Raw genomic sequence first — 21,899 nt, 5'->3', positions numbered from 1 at the left:
GTCAGATTGCCCTTAATCTGATCACTTGTTAACCCAGCAGTCAGATCCAGGCCCTCCCATAACCACACCAACCAGCCCAGTGGATTGGCTAGCTACAGTTGTCCCGACTTCCCCAGTGAGCAGTAACAAATAAATGAAATGGACTGACAAAAGGGGGAAAAGTTGTACAAGTTGACAGTTGTACAACTGAATGCATTCAACTGAAATGTGTCTGAAAGCAAGAAGTTCACAAGGATGATGTTGACTTTACTCACACCCAAATGACACAGACACACACCCATTCATCAAGAAGCATTTCACCTTTATAAAACATTTGGGTGTCTTCTAAAAATATACACGATAACCAAAAAGTGTGTGTGGGGGGGGGGGCGACTATAGCAAACAGCTTAGTCACAAAAATGTACAAAATAAGCCTACAATTCCGCTTTAAGTCATTTGACGTTTTCAACATTTGCTTGCCTGGTTAGTGTTACATTTATGTGAAATCTGTGACCAACTCAAGTGATTTGCAATTGATCTGGAAATGTTTTATGTAGCCGCCTAGTCTCAAATGTTCAGGTTCCCTGAACCTTTCAGTAAAACATACTTGTACCTTCAACGCTGGAAAACCAGCTGAAAACTGTCCTGATCTTGTTCAGCGCTGATTCTTTTTTTAGTTGAAAATACAGACATAGACCGCATAAAGGGCCAAATTAAATGGCAGATATAATTTCTGTGCCACAACACACTACTCTCCCTCCCTTTTCTTATTCTCTTGCTTTCTTCCACATTCAGTCTCCCTCATACTAGTTCTCACTCCTCCAGTGCCCTCTTTCTCCCTCTTCTCAGTCTCTGCAGCCCCATCTCAATCCCCTAGCAGCATGCCTTCCCTATCTGGCCTGTCATACGCAGTGTGGGCCGCTGCATGGCGACTGCCTCTACTCAAGCTTGAAATTTGAGCCCATTATGTCAACAGGGGTTATGGGCAGAGAGGAGAGAGTGTACAGCAGTCAGAATGAAGCGAGAGGGAGAGAGAGGGGAGTGGAAAGCAAGGAATTCTCAGAAAGGAAGGAGAGACAAATATGGAGGAGAGAAGCAAGTGTGTAAATGAAGGGCTACAGCCTGGAAGTATACAATTATGGGCAAAATGGTTGTGTTCCTGTGTTCTTTGTGTTCCTGTAGTCTTTGTGTGTGTATTTCTTCCCCCCATTATAGTTGTGCATGTTTTATCTGAGGAAAAACATTATTTGGCCACGTCTTATTGCTTTTTAAGTCCATTTCATCAAGGAAGAGACAAGTTATGGGTAACATACATTTGACTTAAACCATACATTTTACTTAAACCATACATTTGACTTAAACCATACATTTTACGTAAACTTCAACAGACACACACTACAAGTGGCACTTCAGCAATAAGCTCATTACACACAACTCTTTGACAAACATTATCAAGATACACTTATAGTGGCGTTGATTGATGGATTATAATAACTGAGTGAAGAAATGGTACATAATAGCACTTTCCTAGTCCTGTTCCCATGTGCTTCTGAGTATACCGCTATTTCCAGTCGTCTTTCAAGTAATACCTACAGGACAAACACCTGCTAGCCGTTAGGCTGGTACCATAGAGATGGAAAGAGATCTTGTCTTTGTATCTGTGCCATTAGGACATTTGTGACCGCGCCATTGAGGCTACAACTCATAGGAATCGCCAACCAGTTGACTACTTTTTTAAAAGTGTTCCATTTTCAATATTAAAGCTAATATTGGTGATTTATCACCATCTGCAGTGCTGGAGTCCTGAACCAAATAGCGTAATTAAATGTATTGTGGCCACTAGATGGTAGTGACTTACCTTAAAGCAATTTACAAATCAAGACAATGCTCTGATCATTGGATGATCGCTCCCAACCACAGGAATCCACACTCAATTGCGTACTTTAAAATGGTGGAAGCCATTAATGGTAACGTCCATGCTGAAATGTGCTATATCTTAGTTGAGTTCTCTAACTATCTCTAGTATACCGCACAGGGTTGAATCAAAGAGACAGAGAACTCCTCTTTATATCTGTGTCATTATAGTCTGACAGCATGGGCAGCGCCATTGAGGCTATACCTCATAGAGCCCCAAAGTGGAGGTGTCATAATACCCATAAAACTTTGCGGTCAAAACAGGGAAACGGTTCCAATCGTTTTTCCACTGTTCATTTTTTCCCATAGAGGATTTTTAGAAACACTTCAAATATGGGCTGTGTTTCGTGTAGGCTTACCCTGGCGTGATGTTTTGATAACCGTGTAAATCTCTGTTGGACACGGTGACTTTTATCAATATATTCAGCTCTATTTACCTCAGATTTGAAAATGGTAATTAGCATCAAAGTAGACATCATGCAGAACTACAAATCCCTGCAAGCTCCTGCACGTCGTCTCTAGCTGACACCTTTGCTAACAGGTATTGTGTCAATTTAAAACTTGCACAAGACAGTTCACAGAATTGTCAATGTTTAAAGAATTGTGGACAATTTATTCATTACTACATTTAGCCAACATTAGATAGTTAATCCAGAGATTCTTGCCTTTGCCTCGATTCGGCAGTCTTGTCCAGATCATCATGGCATTTGTAGTTCTTTATGATAGCCACATTAGCATTTCACAGATAAATATATTTCCCCGAATTCCTATGTATTAAAGTCACCTTGACCTAGAGATTTACACAGTTATCAAAACGTAATGCCAGGGTAAGACTACACAAAACACAGCCCTTACTTTAAGTGTTTCTAAAGTCCCCAATAGGAAAAATCAAATGGTGGAAAAACAATTGGAACAATTTCCCTGCTTGACCGCTAGATTTTATAGGTATTATGACTCATACTGTAGTACTCTAATGGAATCCCCACCCAGTTGACTATTTTGACTACTTTAAAATGGCAGAAGCATGGTGGAAACCCTCCATGGTGCTGCCCATATTAAAACAGCCTTTTGGCCACTAGAGGCCTCCATCATTCTCTATGGGTCGAATCAGTGCATAATCCTAGATGACCGACATGGTAAATAGTTGGACAACAAATCAGTATACCAGAGTTCACAATCAGAGGGCCAGAGTAGAGAAAGGAGAGGGGTCGAAGGGACTAATAATCAATGCACACAGATCAAAGCACTGGTCAACACAATGAATAGTTCTTTGAAAGGTGCTCTTGGTCACTTTAAAAAGGCTTACACCCAGTAAACTGCCTCTGATACTTTCTGCTGGGAACCACATCAGTCTACACAAAAAAAAATGTATTGAAAAAGGCTTTTGTTGCATGTTGGACCCAGACGCAGGACTTGTGTATTTGTGAGTCTCACTTCGATACCATGACTCAAATTGACTGTCTTGTTTAATCTCACACCGACTGGTGACCATTGTCAGTAGCGCAACTTTACCTTTCAGATTCCCTTTGTCCTCTTCTACTTGCCGTAGGCCCTTACCCCCCACATACACTATGTAGACCTGTTTGGGTGGGCAGTGGGCACATCAGTTTCAACAACAACAACAAAAAAGAGCACCAACTGCGATCAACAAACAACACTTTCCCCAAGTATGTTTCCTTGCTCTCCCCCTCACACTCCATTCCCCCTCACACTCCATTCCCCCTCACATTCCATTCCCCCTCACATTCTATGACCCTTTTAGTATCAGAACACTGAGCAGAAGCTCGTATGTTGCGTTGATGATGCCCCAGGAGAGAAGGGAGCGGTGGTAGTTGAGGTGCGCCCCTCGGAACAGCATGGCCACGCTACCGCCCCTCTCCCTCCACACCGTCATTAACACCTCCCCACAGGGGCGGAAAGCACCCCCCACCTGGGACTGGGCCCGCGACTTCACCACATTCAGCGGGTAGAACATGATCCCCAGTGCCGCCCCCAGCATCCCTCCACACACAAAGTCATTGACCAGGTGGCCAGCCCGGCTGGAGGCCTCAGGGAGCTGCTCCTTGATGGGCCCGCGGAACCCGAAGAACAGCACATTACTGGGCCCGTTCCTTATTAAGACCGGCACCAGGCCGCGGTAGCACTCCTTCACACCGTACTCGCTCAGGAGCGTCCGGAAGGTGTGGGCCGTGTTTTGGAAGCGGCCGTGGTGCCGGTGGTCCTGGAGGAGAGTCTGCACACGCTCAAACGGCGTCAGCACAGCCTCTGCCGTGCCCGCCAGCGCCGCCGCAAAGCTCCGCGTCACCAGCTCGGGAATGCCGCTGCCGGTGGGCACCTGGTCCAATAAGACCCGGGAGAAGTCCTCGTACAAGCCGAACATGATGGCTACAGTGGTGGTCTTCTGGAGAAGAGGAGGGAGCAGCCCCCTGTAGAGTTTCCTCATCCCGTCCCGTTGGAGTTGTCTGACGGCCTCTCTGGCCAGCACACCGTGAAGCTGTTGTCTGAACAGAACCTTCTGGATGGGGAAGGTCACCACGATGTTGGTGAAGGCAGCTATGGAGCCACAAACGTAGTGCTTCCCTCGGGGGCCGAGCGCTGCGCCCAAACCCCTGCCAGGTAGCAGGGAGCCCCCTCCTTTACCCAGGGACCCCTGGGGCTGTGACGTGCAGGCTGACTCTGGGTCCATGGTGGTAATAGCCATGGGAGATGAGACACACCCTGAGCCTACGCCACCAGCATCACTGCTTGGGAGACAACCTCTATGATTTTACACCTGTGGGAAGGAATGAAAGAGTTAAATTTACAATGTTTAAAATTGGCTGCAATATTATCTATTGGTACTGAAACAGCATGTAAACTGAAGTTACTTGTTCCTTTCAGCAAAACACAAATTGTCTACTATAACATTGTAACAAATGGATGGTCAACCAGTCTGCAAAAACTCCCTCATGATTAGTGGAGAAGGATTGTGTGATTATGAGGCTAGTATCCAGAAGGCATCAGGCTGTCTGCACTGGGGTAGGACTGCAGTTTTACAAAATGATAAGACACCGGTAATATTTGGAGAAAAAATTCAACAGGTTGCCAGTGAAACAAGGATCTTGGGTAAGTAGGTTTGGTAATACAGTTCAATGCACCACGGACACAATCCAGGTCTGTGTACTGCATCTATTGAAACTTGGCTACAACTTTGCTGCCGTTACCACCTCAGTGATAAGAACTATTGCATAACTTGATTCTAATGTACAAGGTGATATGTACTCTTCCGAAAGGAATTAAGAGACATGCATGCATCATCATCATCATTTTGTGCAGTCTAGAAGTTGTCCAGAAACAATTTAAAACCAAGCTCCACATTCAAGTGCCTTCTAAACATAGGTCAGAGTAGTGGAACTGTCACTGGAGGGTAATTAGAGGTCAAGCTATGAAAGCAGATTTCGACAGAAGTGCTTCTGCCAAATGCAAACCGTTAACAAATGAGCTGAGTCACCCAGTGCAGATGAACTGTCAGTGACCAGGAGGAACAGACAGTTTGCCAACTTGGTTGTTGAGTCTGATCATCGTTGTACTCTCTGGTTAGAAGGTCTTGAGTAAAGTTAACGCCTTCTAGGAACTCCCCATTTGCTGTCATGACTCATGCTATATGGACACACCTAAATGATGCACACATGAAATGCTCAAGTTGGCTAGGTCAATGGTCAATACGGTCAAGAAAGACATGCTCAAGGCTATCGGAGTTTTAATCTATCCAGCCAACGTTAGCTTCAGGATGTATTCCAAAGATTACACACGGGCACAATCCAGATCATTCTGAATGAGTCATTGCTTTCCTGGCCAACTCCAAAACAAAGGACAGTAACGTTACAGCCTGCTAAACCCGTATTCGTCCTGGCTAAACCCACCAAAATGTTTCCTGATTGTATGTCAAATGGTTGCGTCTACGCTAACAAGCCAGCTAGTTAGCTAACATCCTTTTTAGGGCCTTCTTTAGCAACCAGTGACATGGCTAATCTTGACAGTAAGATTTCCTTAACAAGCTATGGTAAACAGGAGTTTGACTGAGCTAGCTATCTATCAAGTTAGATACAGATTACAGGCATTTTGTATCCAGCTAACGTTGGCTAGCAAGTTGGCAGTGTCAAAGCGGACAACTGGCTTTTACTTGATTTTTTGTGCCCAGACAAACAGTTTCGAGATAGATAGCCTTGGATGGGCATGCTATCGTTGTAAATGTAAAAAAAAAAAACATTTTTTTAAATTAACATCATATAGGATATTTCAACACTAGGTCCAAAGTATCTACGTTTACTTGTCTTTTACCTTGCCACGAAGAAACCGTAGTTTAACACGGAAATGGAGTTTGCTAGGTCGTTCCGTCTGCTGTCGATCGCCGATGCATAGGGAAGCAGCTGACAGCAGGAAAACCAATCGAGATGTAAATAGCGTGCCTTACGACCACCGGGCCCTCGCTAATCTACAAATAACAATACAAAAATAAGTATCCACTATAGTTTGTGGTTGAAGGTTTCAAACGTATCAGTTTATACGGATTTTCTCATACACACTAGAGGGGCTATTGTTCAAGCGTCCTGTTGGCTCTCTTGAATCATGTTACAACTACAAGGTGTATTTGATAAAAACATTTGCATCTCAATTAGATTATATTTTGAGGGTTAACTCCATGACTAGAATACTGCCCCGTGCTTTTTGTGATGCTCTATTTTGCATTGACACGTTTTTGTCTGGTTGTGTGATCTGTCCTACATTTTCTATGTGCAATATTCTGTCATGCACCAGGCGGCAGCATTTACCAATAGGAGCCTTGTCGTCACTAGTTACCACAGTCACAAATTGCTTAAAATCTGATTTTAAACCTAACGCTAACCTTAACCACACTGCTAACCTTATGCCTAACCTTAAATTGAGACCAAAAGTGTTTACGATAAAGTCAATGTTGCTGCGGATCAGCTCTAGTGTCTAGTAGTGACTGATAAGCCTAGTCAATGATACCTCGAATCTAATGTTATCTATCACACGTGCGACTGCACGTCATGATGTCATAAAAATATTCCCATTCATGGGAGCAATAAACAAATGCCCGAATTTCAATTTCAATCCTAGCAAATTTATATTTTGGGCACTGTACCCCACGGATTACAATAATATGACCAAATATGTCAGCACAAAAGGACTGCGAGTTTTTAATGAAAGGGGCTCTGGATCTTGTGTCTGATGACCGCTAGATCCCTCTATCCCACTGACTTCAATATTTAGGTAAATTGCGTCTAGTGAATGACAATTATACTCTATCTAGCTGTTTGTTGGCTTGAGAAATAGTAAAGTGCTACTAACGAGTCATTTAGAATACATGTAACGTTAGGAAAACTAGTCTCAAGAGGTCTGGTCCTTGGCTGTATTGCACACAGGCTGGAATGGAATGTCACATTGGTGTCTTGTCTTGACAGTATGAGATGTACACCATTGGGGGAAATGCAAAGACATCTTCAGCCGGCATACTGCTGTACGACATTCGAGTGAAAGTTCTTATCTCAATTTATGCACAGACTCACAGTACTGTTGATGACTGATATAAATGCTGTTGTTTGTAGTGTGTCCTTTAGTTTTATCAATTTGCTCAAAAGTACCGTAAATGTCAGAGTAACCACTAGCCAGAAGTTTAAGCATTGCAAACTGAAACTAGCTAGCTACTAGCTAAAGTTAAGCAAGCAGCTACCAAATTAGCTACATTCTTAATTATTGCAACATAACCATATTAGCTCTTGAATAACTCAACAATTCACAAGCATGTGCAGACAATTAATCAGTTTATTTTCTCTTCTGTACACTTATTAGATTTTAGCTGCAAGACAAAAGCACATACTGAACAAAAATATAAACGCCACATGCAACATTTTCAAAGATTTTACTGAGTTACAGTTGATATAAGGAAATCAGTACATTGAAATAAATAAATTAGACAGTAATCTATGGATTTCACATGACTGGGCAGGGGCGCAGTCATGAGTGGGCCTGGGAGGGCATAGGCCCACCCTTTTGGGAGCCAGGTCCACCCACCATGGAGTCAGGCCCAAGCAATCAGAATGAGTTTTTCACCACAAAAGGGATTTATTACAGACAGAAATACTCATCAGCCCTCCGGGTGGCTGGTCTCAGACAATCCCGTACTTGACGAAGCCGGATATGGAGGACCTGGGCTGGCGTGGTCTGTGGTTGTGAGGCTGGTTGGACGTACTGCCAAATTCTCTAAAAGGACATTGGAGGTGGCTTACGGTAGAGAAAGTAACATTCAATTCTCGGGCAACAGCTCTGGTGGACATTCCTGCAGTCAGCATGCCAATTGCATGCTCCTTCAAAACTTGAGACATCTGTGGCATTGTGTAGTGTGACAAAACTGCACATTTTAGAGTGGCCTTTTATTGTCCCCAGCACGAGGTGCACCTGTGTAATGATCATGCTGTTTAATCAGCTTCTTGATATGCCACAGTACGCCTGTCAGGTGGAATGAATATCTTGGTAAAGAAGAAATGCTCACTAACAGGGATGTAAAAAAAATTGTGGGCAATTTCTGGGATCTTTTATTTCAGCTCATGAAACATGTGACCAACACTTTACATGTTGCATTTATATTTTTGTTCAGTATAGTTACTGCCAGCTAAAGCTAACAACACCTCTTCATCAAGTAACGTTAGCCTATCAAAAAGGAATGAATACCCCTCTAATACAAATACAGACCCTTTTCCAGTACACAACACATTGACGTCACACACAGATGCGCGCGACTCTTGATGGCAGTAAGAAAGCCATTGCCATCTGCACCCATGCAACATAGCCTAGATGTACATTTTTATAACTTCTGAACAAAAAACAACATCCTCTCACGATCAACTGCGTTTATTTTCCGCAAACTTAAGATGTTTAAATATTTGTATGAACATAACAAGATTCAGCAACTGAGACATCAACTGAACAAGTTCCACAGACATGTGACTAACAGAAATGGAACAATGTGTACCTGAACAAAGAGGGGGTCAAAATCAAAAGTAACAGTCAGTTTCTGGTGTGGCCACAAGCTGCATTAAGTACTGCAGTGCATCTCCTCCTCATGGACTGCACCAGATTTTCCAGTTCTTGCTGTGAGATGTTACCCCACTCTTCCACCAAGGCACCTGCAAGTTCCCGGACATTTCTGGGGGGAATGGCCCTAGCCCTCACCCTCCGATCCAACAGGTCCCAGACGTGCTCAATGGGATTGAGGTCCGGGCTCTTCGCTGGCCATGGCAGAACACTGACATTCCTGTCTTGCAGGAAATCATGCACGGAACGAGCAGTATGGCTGGTGGCGTTGTCATGCTGGAAGATCATGTCAGGATGAGCCTGCAGGAAGGGTACCACATGAGGGAGGTTGATGTCTTCTCTGTAACGCACAGCGTTGAGATTGCCTGTAATGACAACAAGCTCAGTCCGATGATGCTGTGACACACCGCGCCAGGCCATGGTGTAATGCTCATTCCTTCGACGATAAACGCAAATACGACCATCACCCCTGGTGAGACAACACCGCGACTCGTAAGTGAAGATCACTTTTTGCCAGTCCTGTCTGGTCCAGCGACGGTGGGTTTGTGCTCATAGGCAACGTTGTTTGCCGGTGATGTCTGGTGAGGACCTGCCTTACAACAGGCCTACAAGTCCTCAGTCCAGCCTCTCTCAGCCTATTGTGGACTGTCTGAGCACTGATGGAGTGATTGTGCGTTCCTGGTGTAACTCGGGCAGTTGTTGTTGCCATTTTGTACCTGTCCCGCAGGTACCATCGACACCCTTGGTAAATATGAGCAAAAATGATTTATTGTTTATCCTCTTGGTCTTTCATTCCTAATTAAAGTTAAATAATTGAAAGAAAAAATGTATTGTTATCATAAAACAAATATTTTTCTCAAATATATGTGTGTCACAATTATTGGAACCCCTTCATTCAATACTTTGTGCAACCTCCCTTTCCAAAGATAACAGCTCTGAGTCTTCTCCTATAATGCGTAATGAGGTTAGAGAACACATGGCAAGTAATCTGAGACCATTCCTCCATGCAGAATCTCTCCAGATCCTTCAGATTCTGATGTCCACTCTTGTGGACTCTCCTCTTCAGCTCATCCCACAGGTTTTCTATGGGGGGTTATGTCAGAGGACTGGGATGGCCATGGCAAAATCTTGATTCTGTGGTCAAGTGAACCATTTTTTTGTTGATTTTGAGGTGTGCTTTGGATCATTGTCCTGCTGGAAGATCCAACCACGGCCCAGTTTAAGCTTCCTAGCAGAGGAAGTCAAGTTCTGATTTAATATCTGCTGGTACTTGATGGAGCCCATGATACCTTGTGTCGTGACTTGACTTTAATATTACTTTGAAAACTGTTATTTTTCTAATTAACTAACTATGTTAAATTGTTACCCGATTAAATTAATCATGTAACAATTAACTCATTAGGATCTGGGGCACCATGAGAGCGGTTCTTTAAAAAGTTACCATCTCCCGAAAAGGTCTTTACCCATCACATCTATAAACAGTCAACTTATTAATCAAAACCTCGCATTATATCATTCTGAGCAGTCGAAACCTTGCATCTGAAAAAAACAGAGCCTTACTTATGGTTCAGTACTACACAAATTGGTTTAATTATTTACTACTAGCTAATTAAATGAGAAACAGGATAAACATACACACTTTTTATCGGTTATGGACTGGGGACTTAATATGCTAAAAACAGGTCCCTAGTGGAATGACAGCAACATAGCTGCTTGTTAAAGAAGAGATGGAGAGGTAGAGAGACACTTAACATTGGTACATTCAGAGAAAACTCTCACCTACAGTAACCATATACTTTGCATGAATGTCTAGAAATCATGAATGTATTTACGTGAAATGCCTGGGTTCGCCAGGGATCTCTCTCGTGAACAAGGCAGCCTTGGAAAGGGAGTTGGGCCTTTTGGCGGCACGCTTGTAAGGCTCTGATTGTCCGAAATGGTTCCGACAAGTCTTCTACTGTTGTCCTTCTCCGTAGTTGTCTGGTACCCGGTGACTTGTTGTGTAGTCCTTAACAGAACTACAGAGTTGACTTTCCTCCCATTCACTCTTGAAGATGCTTCTTTGAAGATAGACTAGCCAGCCGTGTCGATGGTTCCCCAGTGGGATGATGAGAATGGCATAATACGATGGTTTGAGCAGAGTGACAGAATGGTCCTACGTAAATTCACTTCCGAAGATACTTTACTTAGGACAGCTAATCAGCCGTACCAGTGATTGTCCGGGAGGGGAGTTTATCGTCTCTACCTCGTGTTGAGATTCAAAGTTCAAACCACTTTAAACGTGCAGCTGCACGTCTTTCTGGTCTGGTACGTTAATTTCTTAACCCATCATTTATACAGTTTGCAGGAAAGGCGTGGTTCCGGCAGGCTGACACTCTCTGACCTCACTCAGGGTGGTGACTACTCACTGTGCAAAGTTATTTTAAAAAACTCTCATCTCTTATAGCTTCTCAAATCACATCACTATCTTAACAAAAATACGTTCATCCCTTTTTAGGGAGAGTCACTGTTCCTGAGAGTGATTGGTAAGATCTGTCAGCAGGGCAACTTCCAGTATGATAACTTTTTCAAATACGTCACCAGTATCCTTCTCATACAGTATATCTAAAATAATCTTGATTAACCCAGAACTAAAATCTTGAGTAATTTTAGCTCTCTTCTTTCTCTCTCTCTCTCTCTCTCTCTCTCTCTCTCTCTCTCTCTCTCTCTGTTTGTTCCCTTTAAATCGTTTGTTCCTGCAAATATTGATATGCTGGAGGAGTTTGCAGACCTGCCACTACAGAGGGGGGCGTGTCCAGCTACTGCCCAATAAGGGAATGCTAATCAAGTATGCACCTCCCACTGGCATATGTTTATATATATTGTACACAGTCATGTTCACATACAGGTAGCGAATAGCAGCTCAGCTGTGAAGCATTATGTTGAAAAAGGGTTAGCAGTACAACGCGCCATCTCTCCAATATTGAAAAAACTTGTTTGAGATTCTTGACAACACCCACTCTCAGTGGGAGTTGACGAGTAGGATGAGGTTGCCTCTAAATACTGATCTATGATCCATTTTTTTGCTTTTAAAGCTCTTTAGAGGGTAAGCTGATCCTAATTTTTAACCCAGAGCGTGAGTTGATAAATGTTGGTGTTTACTGACCTCAGGAACCCTAGTCCCGCTCGGGGTGGGGAGCTAAACACCCTGCTGCTACCTGGGGTGCAGACGACCGACAGGCAACCCTGCCCAGCACCCCTAAGCCAAACACTCTCTCCATCCCTCAGGCCCAAACCTCATTTAAATTTTCTGTCTGCCGTTTTCATCGAGTCCTTGTTGTGTTTTATTTTCATGTTTTCATGAAAATGTCATATTTTATATTCATATTTTTTCTTATTTGCATGTATTTTCATGTTTGACCCATTGCATCCGTTTATGTGGTTGTTACTGATGTTTTTGAAGTCTATTTCGATAAAAAAATGCTATCTCTAGTTGTCATTGCATTTGTGAACATTCATGTTTGACTATGTGTTATTGCTTTTGACGTTGTTGAATCTTCCCGTCAAAATGTTGCCTTCTTGGTAGATACCTGATACTCTCACTCAATTTCAAAACTATGAAGACTGTATGTGAGCAAAAGTTGTTTCCTTGATGTTGTGTAATTTTTATTTATTTTTATCATTGATACATTTGTGTTTTGTCACAGTTTTCTCATTGATAAATTTGTGTTTTCTCACCTGTTGCTATAGAGGTTTGGACAAAAATAAACCGTGTCTGATTTATAAAATTATTCATGTGAAGAAAACACACCCATTGTCTGTGTTCCTCTGCCATGTAGAGTACAGTGACGCGTGGCATCACTAAGGGGGTGAAGGAGGACTTCCGTCTGGCCGTGGAGAGACAGGTGTCACTCTGCACGGAGAACCTGCACACTGTCCTCCACCGATTCTGTATCAATGAGAAGATCATCATCATCCAGTCCCTGCCCTGACCTCTGACCCCTTCAACTTTGACACTTGGACATCTGACATTTGGCTTATGGGTCTAATGTCCACAGTGAAACGCTGTTCGCTGTGCCGCTTGTGTGCCCAGAAGAGCATCGTCGTCTTCCATCAGACCTGACAATTGAACTCCTGACCCCCTCTATGACCAAATAACAATAATTAGAAAGAGATAAATGACTTGTTTCCCTCTTTCTAGGGTTTATCTGTGGTGCTAACGTTACTCATGAGCGTAAAATCTTCTGTACATTTCCCCCTTGTTGTACTACTTGCCTTAAAATTAGATAATGACTTTCAAAGGATGTTCTTGCTAACATGAGAAGGTTCTGTACTTGGGAAGGATTCTGTTTTTTGGGGATACTTAACAGGGATTGGTCTACTGTGTCTGTGGTATTTGCTCTCTGTCTGTCATTGGTTGTCTTGATACTTTGAGTTTATTTTTCATTTTTGGATCATTTTGTGTTGCCTGGCTACCCAAACTCTTTGCTCCGGCCAAACGCTATGGCACGCCCACAGACATAATTTTCTTCTCCACAATGAGACTGGTTTGAGTACCTCCACAACAATTTCTGGAATGGATTGGTCCCAAAAACCAATGGGTTGGGCCAGAGCCAGAACACACGTGTGTAAAGCGACGTTTGAAAATGTGTCATTGGCTTTGATACTCAGATTGGTTAGAGATGATCCAATCGCTGATGACTCAGTTTTGTACAACACCCCTCATTTTGACGTCTCCACAAATGACTGTAGCGAACGATAGAGCAGCGGAATAATTACTTTTGAGTCATCAGGCAGCATTTTATGAAGTGTATAGAACAAAAAGACGTTCTAAATAATTGTGAGATTGTTGGAAAGTTGACAAATGTGAGAGTATTTTTGATATTTCTAGATAACATTAAAGAAATATATCAATATTTTTCTACCCCAATTTATCTTATTTTCTCTCTCCCTCTCACTCATCCACGTCGTCTCGTACAGGTGCAGTGGGCAGGTCAGCCTGCAGTGCAGCCCTGAGATTGGCCCAGAACAGCCTGTGCTTGCCCCTGTCCTGGGGCCACTCCAGATAGGTGTGTCTGCCCATCATGGCCTTTAGCTGATAGTACTTGGAGGGGATCATGTACTGAGGCAGAGGCTCCAGGAGCACCAGGATCACACTGTCAGACCCTCGGGTCAACCGCTGGTGGCTGGCAAAGTAGAGCTCATAGTGGCACCACTCGCTCCGGACGAAGTGGCGAGAGAGGACAAACACACAGCGCCGGCTCCTCTCCACGCATTGGATGATGTTCTCCACGATCGTCTTCCCCGGGACGAAGTCCCTCTCATGGCGGCAGATGTGGAGGCCCCCGCCGGAGCCTTCCAGATTAGGCAAGAGCTGGCCCTTGACCCAATCTGCATCATGCTGGCTGTAGGACACAAAGGCGTGGAACACCACCCCCTCCAGTTCCTCGGGCCGGACCTGCTGGGTCCTGGCACGGTGCTTTGCCCGGGTCCACTGCCGGATCATGCCCAGGTACCATGGAATGTCCAGGTGGTGACACAGAGTCACCATAACAATGATAACAGCCACTGCCGGGCACAAGATGGCCGTTGCCAGCAGGCCGACATTGCAGGAGATCTCAGGGATCTGGAAGCCCTCCAGTGTGGAGTTCCTCCAGGCTTCGGGATAGCTGCAGCGATAGGCTCCTGGCCAGTGGAGAAGTTGGATTGCAGGGTGTCCGCTGCCCAGGCCAGTCCCAGCACCCAGATCGCTGAAGCCCCTCAGGCCACACGTACAGGTGAAGGGGTTTCGGCTGGCATCTAGAACCTGTAGAACAGGGCAAGTTTCCAGAACTCTCACAGATGGGGCATGGAGGGAGTTTTCCCTGAGAAGGAGATACTTAAGGTGTGGGAATCCAGCGCACACCGGGAGGTCCCTCAGCCGGTTGGCACTCAGGTCCAGGGCCAGGAGGGAGTCCAGGGCCAGCAGGGTCTCTGGTACAGTGGAGATCTGGTTGTTCTGGAGGTCCAGGCTGACGGTGCCATTCGGCAGGCAGCTAAATACCGACTCACTCAGCCCATTGGAAGATAGGTTCAGGTGGACAATGTTCGGTGGCCAGTGGCATTCCTGGCCGCTGTAAACCAACGAGTTGAGGCTGAGGTCCAGGTGACGCAGAGAGATCATGTTCTGGACCCTCTTGCTCAGGGTTTGAAGGGACCTGAGGTTGTTCCCTCTCAGAACCAGGATGTTTACTTTATTCAGGGTTGTGCACTCTACAGTGATTTGCTGTTCTACTCTGGAGAAGACCGTATCAGCCAAGGCACAATCTGAGAAGTCTAGCTGCAGTATCCCACTGGGCAACTTGGGGCAGGTCATGTGTATGATGGATGTCTCAGTCATCGCCAGGCGCTCCACCGGCATGTTGATGAAGAAGTTACAGAGGACTTCCAGGGAGAAGAAAAAGCTAACCACCCCCGCTCGCCTGGCAGAGAAGGATTTAGTGTGGGACGTGTTTCTTCCTGGGGTGTCACTCACAGGTGGAATGTGGATGGCCACGTCTGAAGTGCTCAGGTGGATGATGGGGGATTCGAACACAGCGTTTATGGTGTTTGTCAGGTGCTTCCAGGTGATGGCCATATTTGTCAGGTAAAGATGTGTGGTGTTGACTGCCCTTCTCTCCTTCACAAGTTCCACCACGTAACTGGCTACCAAGCCATTGATGTTCATACCCATCAGCTCAACCTCGTTGAACATCAACAGGGCGTCTGCGATCAGATTTCGATCGGTGGGTTTGTTCGTCAGGCCGATGCTGACCTTCTCCGCCTGGACGTCACTCAGGCTGCCACTCTCATAGGCTGTGAGATTCTCCAGACGAAGGGTCAAAGTTTGCAGGTGTACGTCAGTGATGTTGATGAAATCCTCCACCCTGATGATTTTTGCTCCGAGCCCCAGTCTCTCCAGCTTCGTCAGGCTGTGAAACTCCACCCCCAGGGTCATGGTGTGGAACATGTTAAAGGTCAGATCTAGGTCTCTGAGGTTCAACGCTAACAGCAAGTACCGTTGATCAGATAAGTTCTGGAGCTGGTTGTGTGAGAGGTCCAGACTCTCCAGGAGCGGAGTGGGATGAAACGTCTCCGGATCGATATCCTCCAAGACATTCCAAGACAAGTTGAGGAATCTCAGGTGAGTTGTGACTTGGAAATCCTCACGGCCAAGTTTGTGTATGTTGTTCTGGGAGAGGTCCAGGGCTTCGGTGCATGGAGGTAGGTTTCTGGGAACAGCAGATATGTTTCTGGAGGAGAGGTTGACAATAAGGGTATGGATTTCTGAGGAGGAGGGGGTGCTCTGATGGACTCCCATTAACGCAGCCACGGCCCAGAGGGTGACTGCCACAGCCCTCATCTCTGTTGAGGGACGAGAGAAAATGTAACAAACCATGTTTGTGTAAAAGTGGTAGTTATAATATTGTGTGTCATGTGTGCTGTGAATCATAATAAATCAATAGGCTTCCTTTAGAATGTGAATAAAGGTTTTGGTTCCTGTTTTCGATATGAATGTTCTTCAACTTGCAGTGTTGTAAGGTTATTCGTTAAAAAGAAGCTTCCTTGTTTTATTTTAGACTCTTAAATAGACTCATTTTGGTTTATAATACAGTACGGAAACTCACAAATGTCTTAAAAACAGGTCTGGAACACACACGCACACAGAAAGAGGGGGGGAAAAAAGCAGACTGACCTGTCTTTTCAGTATCCTATGGCTTTTCAAGTGATGCGTCTGTTGAGATAATGTTGAGTCAGTCACAGTCAGTTCGTCTCTCACGTTCAGATAAATCTCTCTTTACCTTTGCGATTTCTCTCACTCACACTCGTCCTATCACCTTATCACGCTAACTCTAACCCTCTCTCTGAGCTTACAGTAAATGTTGAGCAGAGGGGAAACAGACATGTGAAACCAGGCCTTTCAAATGTGCAGGCAACTCCTGTTCCTTCTTCACTCACATCTCTTTCTCACTTCCCTTTTTATTCACAGTGATGGGCATGGAATTGAGTGCTTGACAGGAAATTAAGTTTGGCCACATATCTGTGTATTTGGCACTGCTAGTGGCTATGATAATATATTACTCATGGCTTCCTTATAAGAATATTACATCGCTCATTTTAAGGTAGATCTAACTTATTGTTATATTGATTTACAAAAATGGGTAGGGTTGGAGGATATAACAACTGCATAAGATATTGGTTACGCCGGCCAATTCTTTCTTGAGCAAATGGTCGGGTGGCTGAAAATTTAAAAAATATATAGTTTTAGACTGCAAACTCACTGCAAGAAGCCCAGAAATATATAAAATTTGACTAAAACGTAATCATTTCAAACCTTGATTACATTTGGGGACATTGCCCTGCGTGGGGTGCCGTCTTTCGGATAGGATGTTAAAACGGGTGTCCTGACTCTGTGCTCATTCAAAATCCCATGGTACTTATCGTAAGAGTAGGGGTGTTCACCCCGGTGTCATGGCTAAATTCCCAAACTGACCACATTCCATCATGGCAACCTAATCATCCCCCTCATTCCTAATTGTCAAATATCACTCCTCACCTCTCCACCTGATAGCTGATGTGTGGTGAGCGTTCTGGCACAAAAATGGTCGCCGTGCATCACTGTACATTGATGGGGATTGAGGTGAGTTTCCCTCTACTATGTAAAGTGCTTTGAGTACCTCTATTGGTGGAAAAGTGCTATATAAATCCAATTATTATGAATAATAATCTCTGTTAAGTGTTGGGGAATACTTGGGAACAGATTTCCAAAATGAAAACCAGTCGGAGATGATTTCCTGGTGTTTTTACAGTCTTCTATGTTCAAAAATTGATTAAATTATCTAAAAGAAAAAATGTAAATATAATAATTTGCTCAGCAAACTTGGGGGGGGGCAAATAAAACCAGCCGCGGGCCAAATTCGGGCCACTAGTTGGGGAATCATGCCCTAGACCACATATGTCAGAGTCAAGGCCCGCGGGCCACATCCGGCCCGCAAGAAGGTTTTTTACGGCCCCTGGGATGATCTTGATTTATTATTAGAACCGGCCCGCAGCAAGCCGGCAGCCCGCAGATCTCCCATTTCCCACAATGCAAAGGTGACGCACCGAGCAGTAGGCTGCTTCATTTCAATATTTATTGGCACAGCAGTCGTCAGCATCACAGTAAAATTAACTTTCAGATACCCATCAAAAATGGCAAAACGGAAGGTGGATACTGAGAACCGGGGGTTTCAAACAAGGTGGGAGTCGGAGTATATGTTCACGAAGGTAGCTGGAAAACCTGTGTGTCTTCTGTGTGGAGAAAGTGTGGCGGTACTGAAAGAGTATAATCTGAGACGACATTATGAAACGAAACACGCGGACAAAAACAAGAATATGGACATGGAACAAAGGCTACAAAAGGCAGAGGAATTAAAACGAGGCCTCAAATCTCGACAGGCTCTGTTCAAAAAAGCCAAATCACAAGGCCAGGCTGCTGTCAAGGCCAGTTTTATTTTGGCAGAAGAGATCGCTAAATCAGCCCGGCCATTTACGGAGGGGGATTTCATCAAAAACTGCATGATTAAAGTTTGTGACGAAGTTTGCCCAGAAAAAAGGCAACTCTTTTTAAATGTGAGTCTGAGCAGAAACACCATTGCCGAGAGAGTAGACCAGTTGTCCATCAATCTAAAAGAGCAGCTTGTGAAAAAGGGAAAAGATTTTATTGCATATTCCTTGGCTGTGGATGAGAGCACCGACATTTCTGACATTGCCCAGTTGTCAATTTTCATCCGCGGAGTGGACTCCAACCTAAGCTTGACAGAGGAGTTTTTGGCTTTACGTCCTATGCATGGCACAACTACGGGGCATGATTTGTATGAAGAGGTGTCAAGATGTGTAAATGAGATGGAGCTGCCTTGGGAAAAACTCGTGGGTTTGACAACCGACGGAGCACCTGCGATGTGTGGACACAGGAGCGGACTGGTGGCGAAGATACGGGAAAAGATGCAAGAGGAAAACGCGACAGGTGAGCTGACAGCTTATCATTGTATCATACACCAGGAAGCGTTGTGCGGTAAAGCCTTGAAAATGGAGCATGTAATGAGCATCATCACGCGCACAGTTAACTTTATCAGAGCCAAAGGTTTGAATCACCGCCAGTTCAAGGCATTTCTGACGGAGTTAGAAACGGAGCATGGTGATTTGCCTTATCACACAGAGGTGCGATGGCTAAGCCAGGGAAAGGTGCTTCAAAGATGTTTCGAGCTTCGTGAGGAGATTTGTCTGTTCTTGGACAGCAAAGGGAAAGACACAACACAACTCCGAGACGAAATGTTTCTGTGTGAAATGGCTTTTCTGTGTGACATTACGAGTCATCTGAATGCAATAAACTTGCAGCTGCAGGGTCGGGATCGTGTCATCTCTGATATGTACAGTACAGTGAAGGCATTTAAAACCAAACTGACTCTGTGGGAGACGCAGATGCGGAAAGAAAATTTGAGCCACTTTCCCAGCTGCCAGACCATGAAAGAGAAGCTCTCTACCAGTGCGTTCCCGAGCACACAGTTGGCTGATAAAATAGGTATGCTTGCCGCTGACTTTCGACGCCGATTTGCTGACTTTGAAGCACAAAAAAGCAGGTTGGAACTGCTCGGTAACCCATTTGCTGTTGACGTGGAAAGCTCACCACCAAACCTCCAAATGGAGTTGATTGACCTCCAATGCAATGATGCACTGAGGGCAAAATATGCGGCAGTGGGTGCTGCGGAGTTCGCCCGTTTCCTCCCCGGCACAATGCCCCAGCTGCGCATCCAGGCTGCTCAAACGTTGTCTATGTTTGGCAGCACATACCTGTGTGAACAACTGTTTTCTTTGATGAACCTGAACAAAACATCACACAGAAGTCGACTTACTGCTGAACACCTCCACTCAATTCTGAGGATTTCTTCAGCTCAGAGCCTTACCCCGAACATTGATGAACTTGTGGAAAAGATGGGACACCACCAAGTATCACCCTCAACCTCAAACAAGTGAACATTACTGTGCAATCACATATTTAGAGTTTTTACTCAGTTCAAGTTTAAAAGTTAAAATTTAATATTTGTTTTCACTGCATGTTACTTCTCCTTAAACAAAGTGTTGTTTTTGATTAATAGATTTTTGCACTTTATTTTTTTGTATTTCAATCCAATTATATTTTAAAAATATTTCAGTTGAGTGGATGATAGAAAATTGCTATTATTGTTTTTTCTTTGAAGTAAATTTAGCCCACTTTTGCTAAAATAGAAAATATAGTCTACTGATGGTGCCTTGAATACCGGTTTCTTTCATTTAATGTTCATGTTATGGGGATATTTATATAAAGGAAATTTGTCTTTTGTGTCTGTTGAAAATTAAAGATTACTGACAGAGCCATAAGAAAATATTGCTTTATTTATCTGATCATATTGTAATATATTTGTTAGGTTTTCAGTAGGTTCAATTAGGTTCACTAGACTATATGCGTCATTTAAAAATTTTTCAATGAACATTCGAACAGTCCGGCCCTCGTCTTGTAGCTGATTTTTTTATTTGGCCCTCCGTCCATTTGACTTTGACACCCCTGCCCTAGACCAATGAGCCCTGCTGATCTTGATCGAGAAAAGCTTGAGTATTGTAATAGCCACCCATTACACATTTTCAACGACAGGGCTTGTTGGTCTAGGAGTATGGCGTTTTCTTTGGGTGCGAGCGGTCCAGGGTTCAAATCCTGGCTGAACCCCCCTTTGTGAAAATTAGGGTTTTCAAGTCTGACCCCTTGCCACGTTCACAGTGTGCTTCTAAACACTCCCACTTCACTCCTCCCTGGGCCCGGAGCATTGCTGACTTTACAGTGAGCTACTCTCTCCCTCTGACGCATGGATTCATGTGCTTCTCCAAGAGAGTGCACCATAATGCATATTTTCATCCCATATTCAGCAGTGGTAAAGTCGCTAATGGGAACTGATAGCTCCAGCCTAGCATCCCAAGATGTATCCCACCATATACCATCGCTGATCTCCCGTTTGATATACTTGATCAAGTTTAGGCCAGTCAGCTCAAAGGTACAGCATACTAGTGCAGTGCTTTTCGGGAGGGTAGGCCTACATTTGTGCTGTATCATTGCAACCATGCTGATGTCAGGTCAGGTAGAGGTGAAGGATATCCATTCTCCAGCTAAATGGACCCTAACCTAATAACGCCTGTGACACATTTAATGATAAGGTGTCTCTATCTCCAACCACCACTTTACAACAACTGGCATCTTCACAGCTACACAAACAACAACATTAAGGATATGGCAGATGGGGAGTTGTTTCTGTTTTATTTTGTATTTCCTAAGATTAGATCAAAGATAGGTAACACGCGCACGCGCACACACACACACACACACACACACACGCACACACACACACACACACACACACACACACACACACACTCACACACACTCACACACACAATTTGCGGAAGTGAATGAGATCAATAGGAACATCATGCCTGTTTTTATCTGTCGTCATCTTTAATCAAATCTAGGATAACAGTGAGGCCAGGCTTGGACTGATTTGGCCATAAAACCATAGGGAACGCTCAATTCTTCCCCAGTATTCTTTGTGGCCCGTGGCTAAACTGTATTCTATTTGTCTCTGATTCCATGAATCCAACTGACATGTGGGTTTTATCTTGTGGATGTGCCCCACAGCTAAACCCTTAACTCAACCTTATTGTGGCTATTTCTCAAACAGGACATCTTGGGTTTGAATAGCTGCAAGAACAAGCCAATATTTTCCTTACTATCCATTAGGTTGTAATGATTCCAATACGACGGTAAGATCGCTGAAAATAAAATGAAGGGTAAAGTGATAGGGAGAGTATAAGATTTAGCAGGAGACAGTGATTGTGAGATAGAGATGGGG

The 21,899-nt window shown here is 44.2% G+C and overlaps 2 protein-coding genes across 2 annotated transcripts; both read right to left on the bottom strand.

Annotated features, from left to right (window-relative positions):
- Window positions 1-1,280: 1,280 nt before the first annotated feature.
- On the bottom strand, window positions 1,281-6,622 carry LOC110488712 (mitochondrial nicotinamide adenine dinucleotide transporter SLC25A51). The gene is made up of 2 exons (XM_036942859.2): window positions 6,214-6,622; window positions 1,281-4,666 (listed from the first exon to the last, which is right to left on the bottom strand). Exon 2 carries the CDS (start codon window positions 4,592-4,594, stop codon window positions 3,641-3,643), a length of 954 nt encoding a protein of 317 aa, XP_036798754.1. The 5' UTR covers window positions 4,595-4,666; window positions 6,214-6,622; the 3' UTR covers window positions 1,281-3,640.
- Window positions 6,623-13,754: 7,132 nt separating this feature from the next.
- tlr1 (toll-like receptor 1) lies at window positions 13,755-16,866 on the bottom strand. Its single transcript, NM_001166101.1, is given in 2 exon segments — window positions 13,755-16,350; window positions 16,682-16,866. A coding segment is annotated over 1 exon segment (2,427 nt). The 5' UTR covers window positions 16,349-16,350; window positions 16,682-16,866; the 3' UTR covers window positions 13,755-13,921.
- Window positions 16,867-21,899: the final 5,033 nt, after the last annotated feature.

Source organism: Oncorhynchus mykiss, chromosome 14 (assembly GCF_057628025.1).
Source record: "Oncorhynchus mykiss isolate SJ-2025 chromosome 14, ASM5762802v1, whole genome shotgun sequence".
In the NCBI taxonomy this organism is placed as follows: Eukaryota; Metazoa; Chordata; class Actinopteri; order Salmoniformes; family Salmonidae; genus Oncorhynchus; species Oncorhynchus mykiss.
The sequence above is the reverse complement of the archived record's forward strand: the minus strand, read 5'-3'. Positions and strand labels throughout refer to the sequence as shown.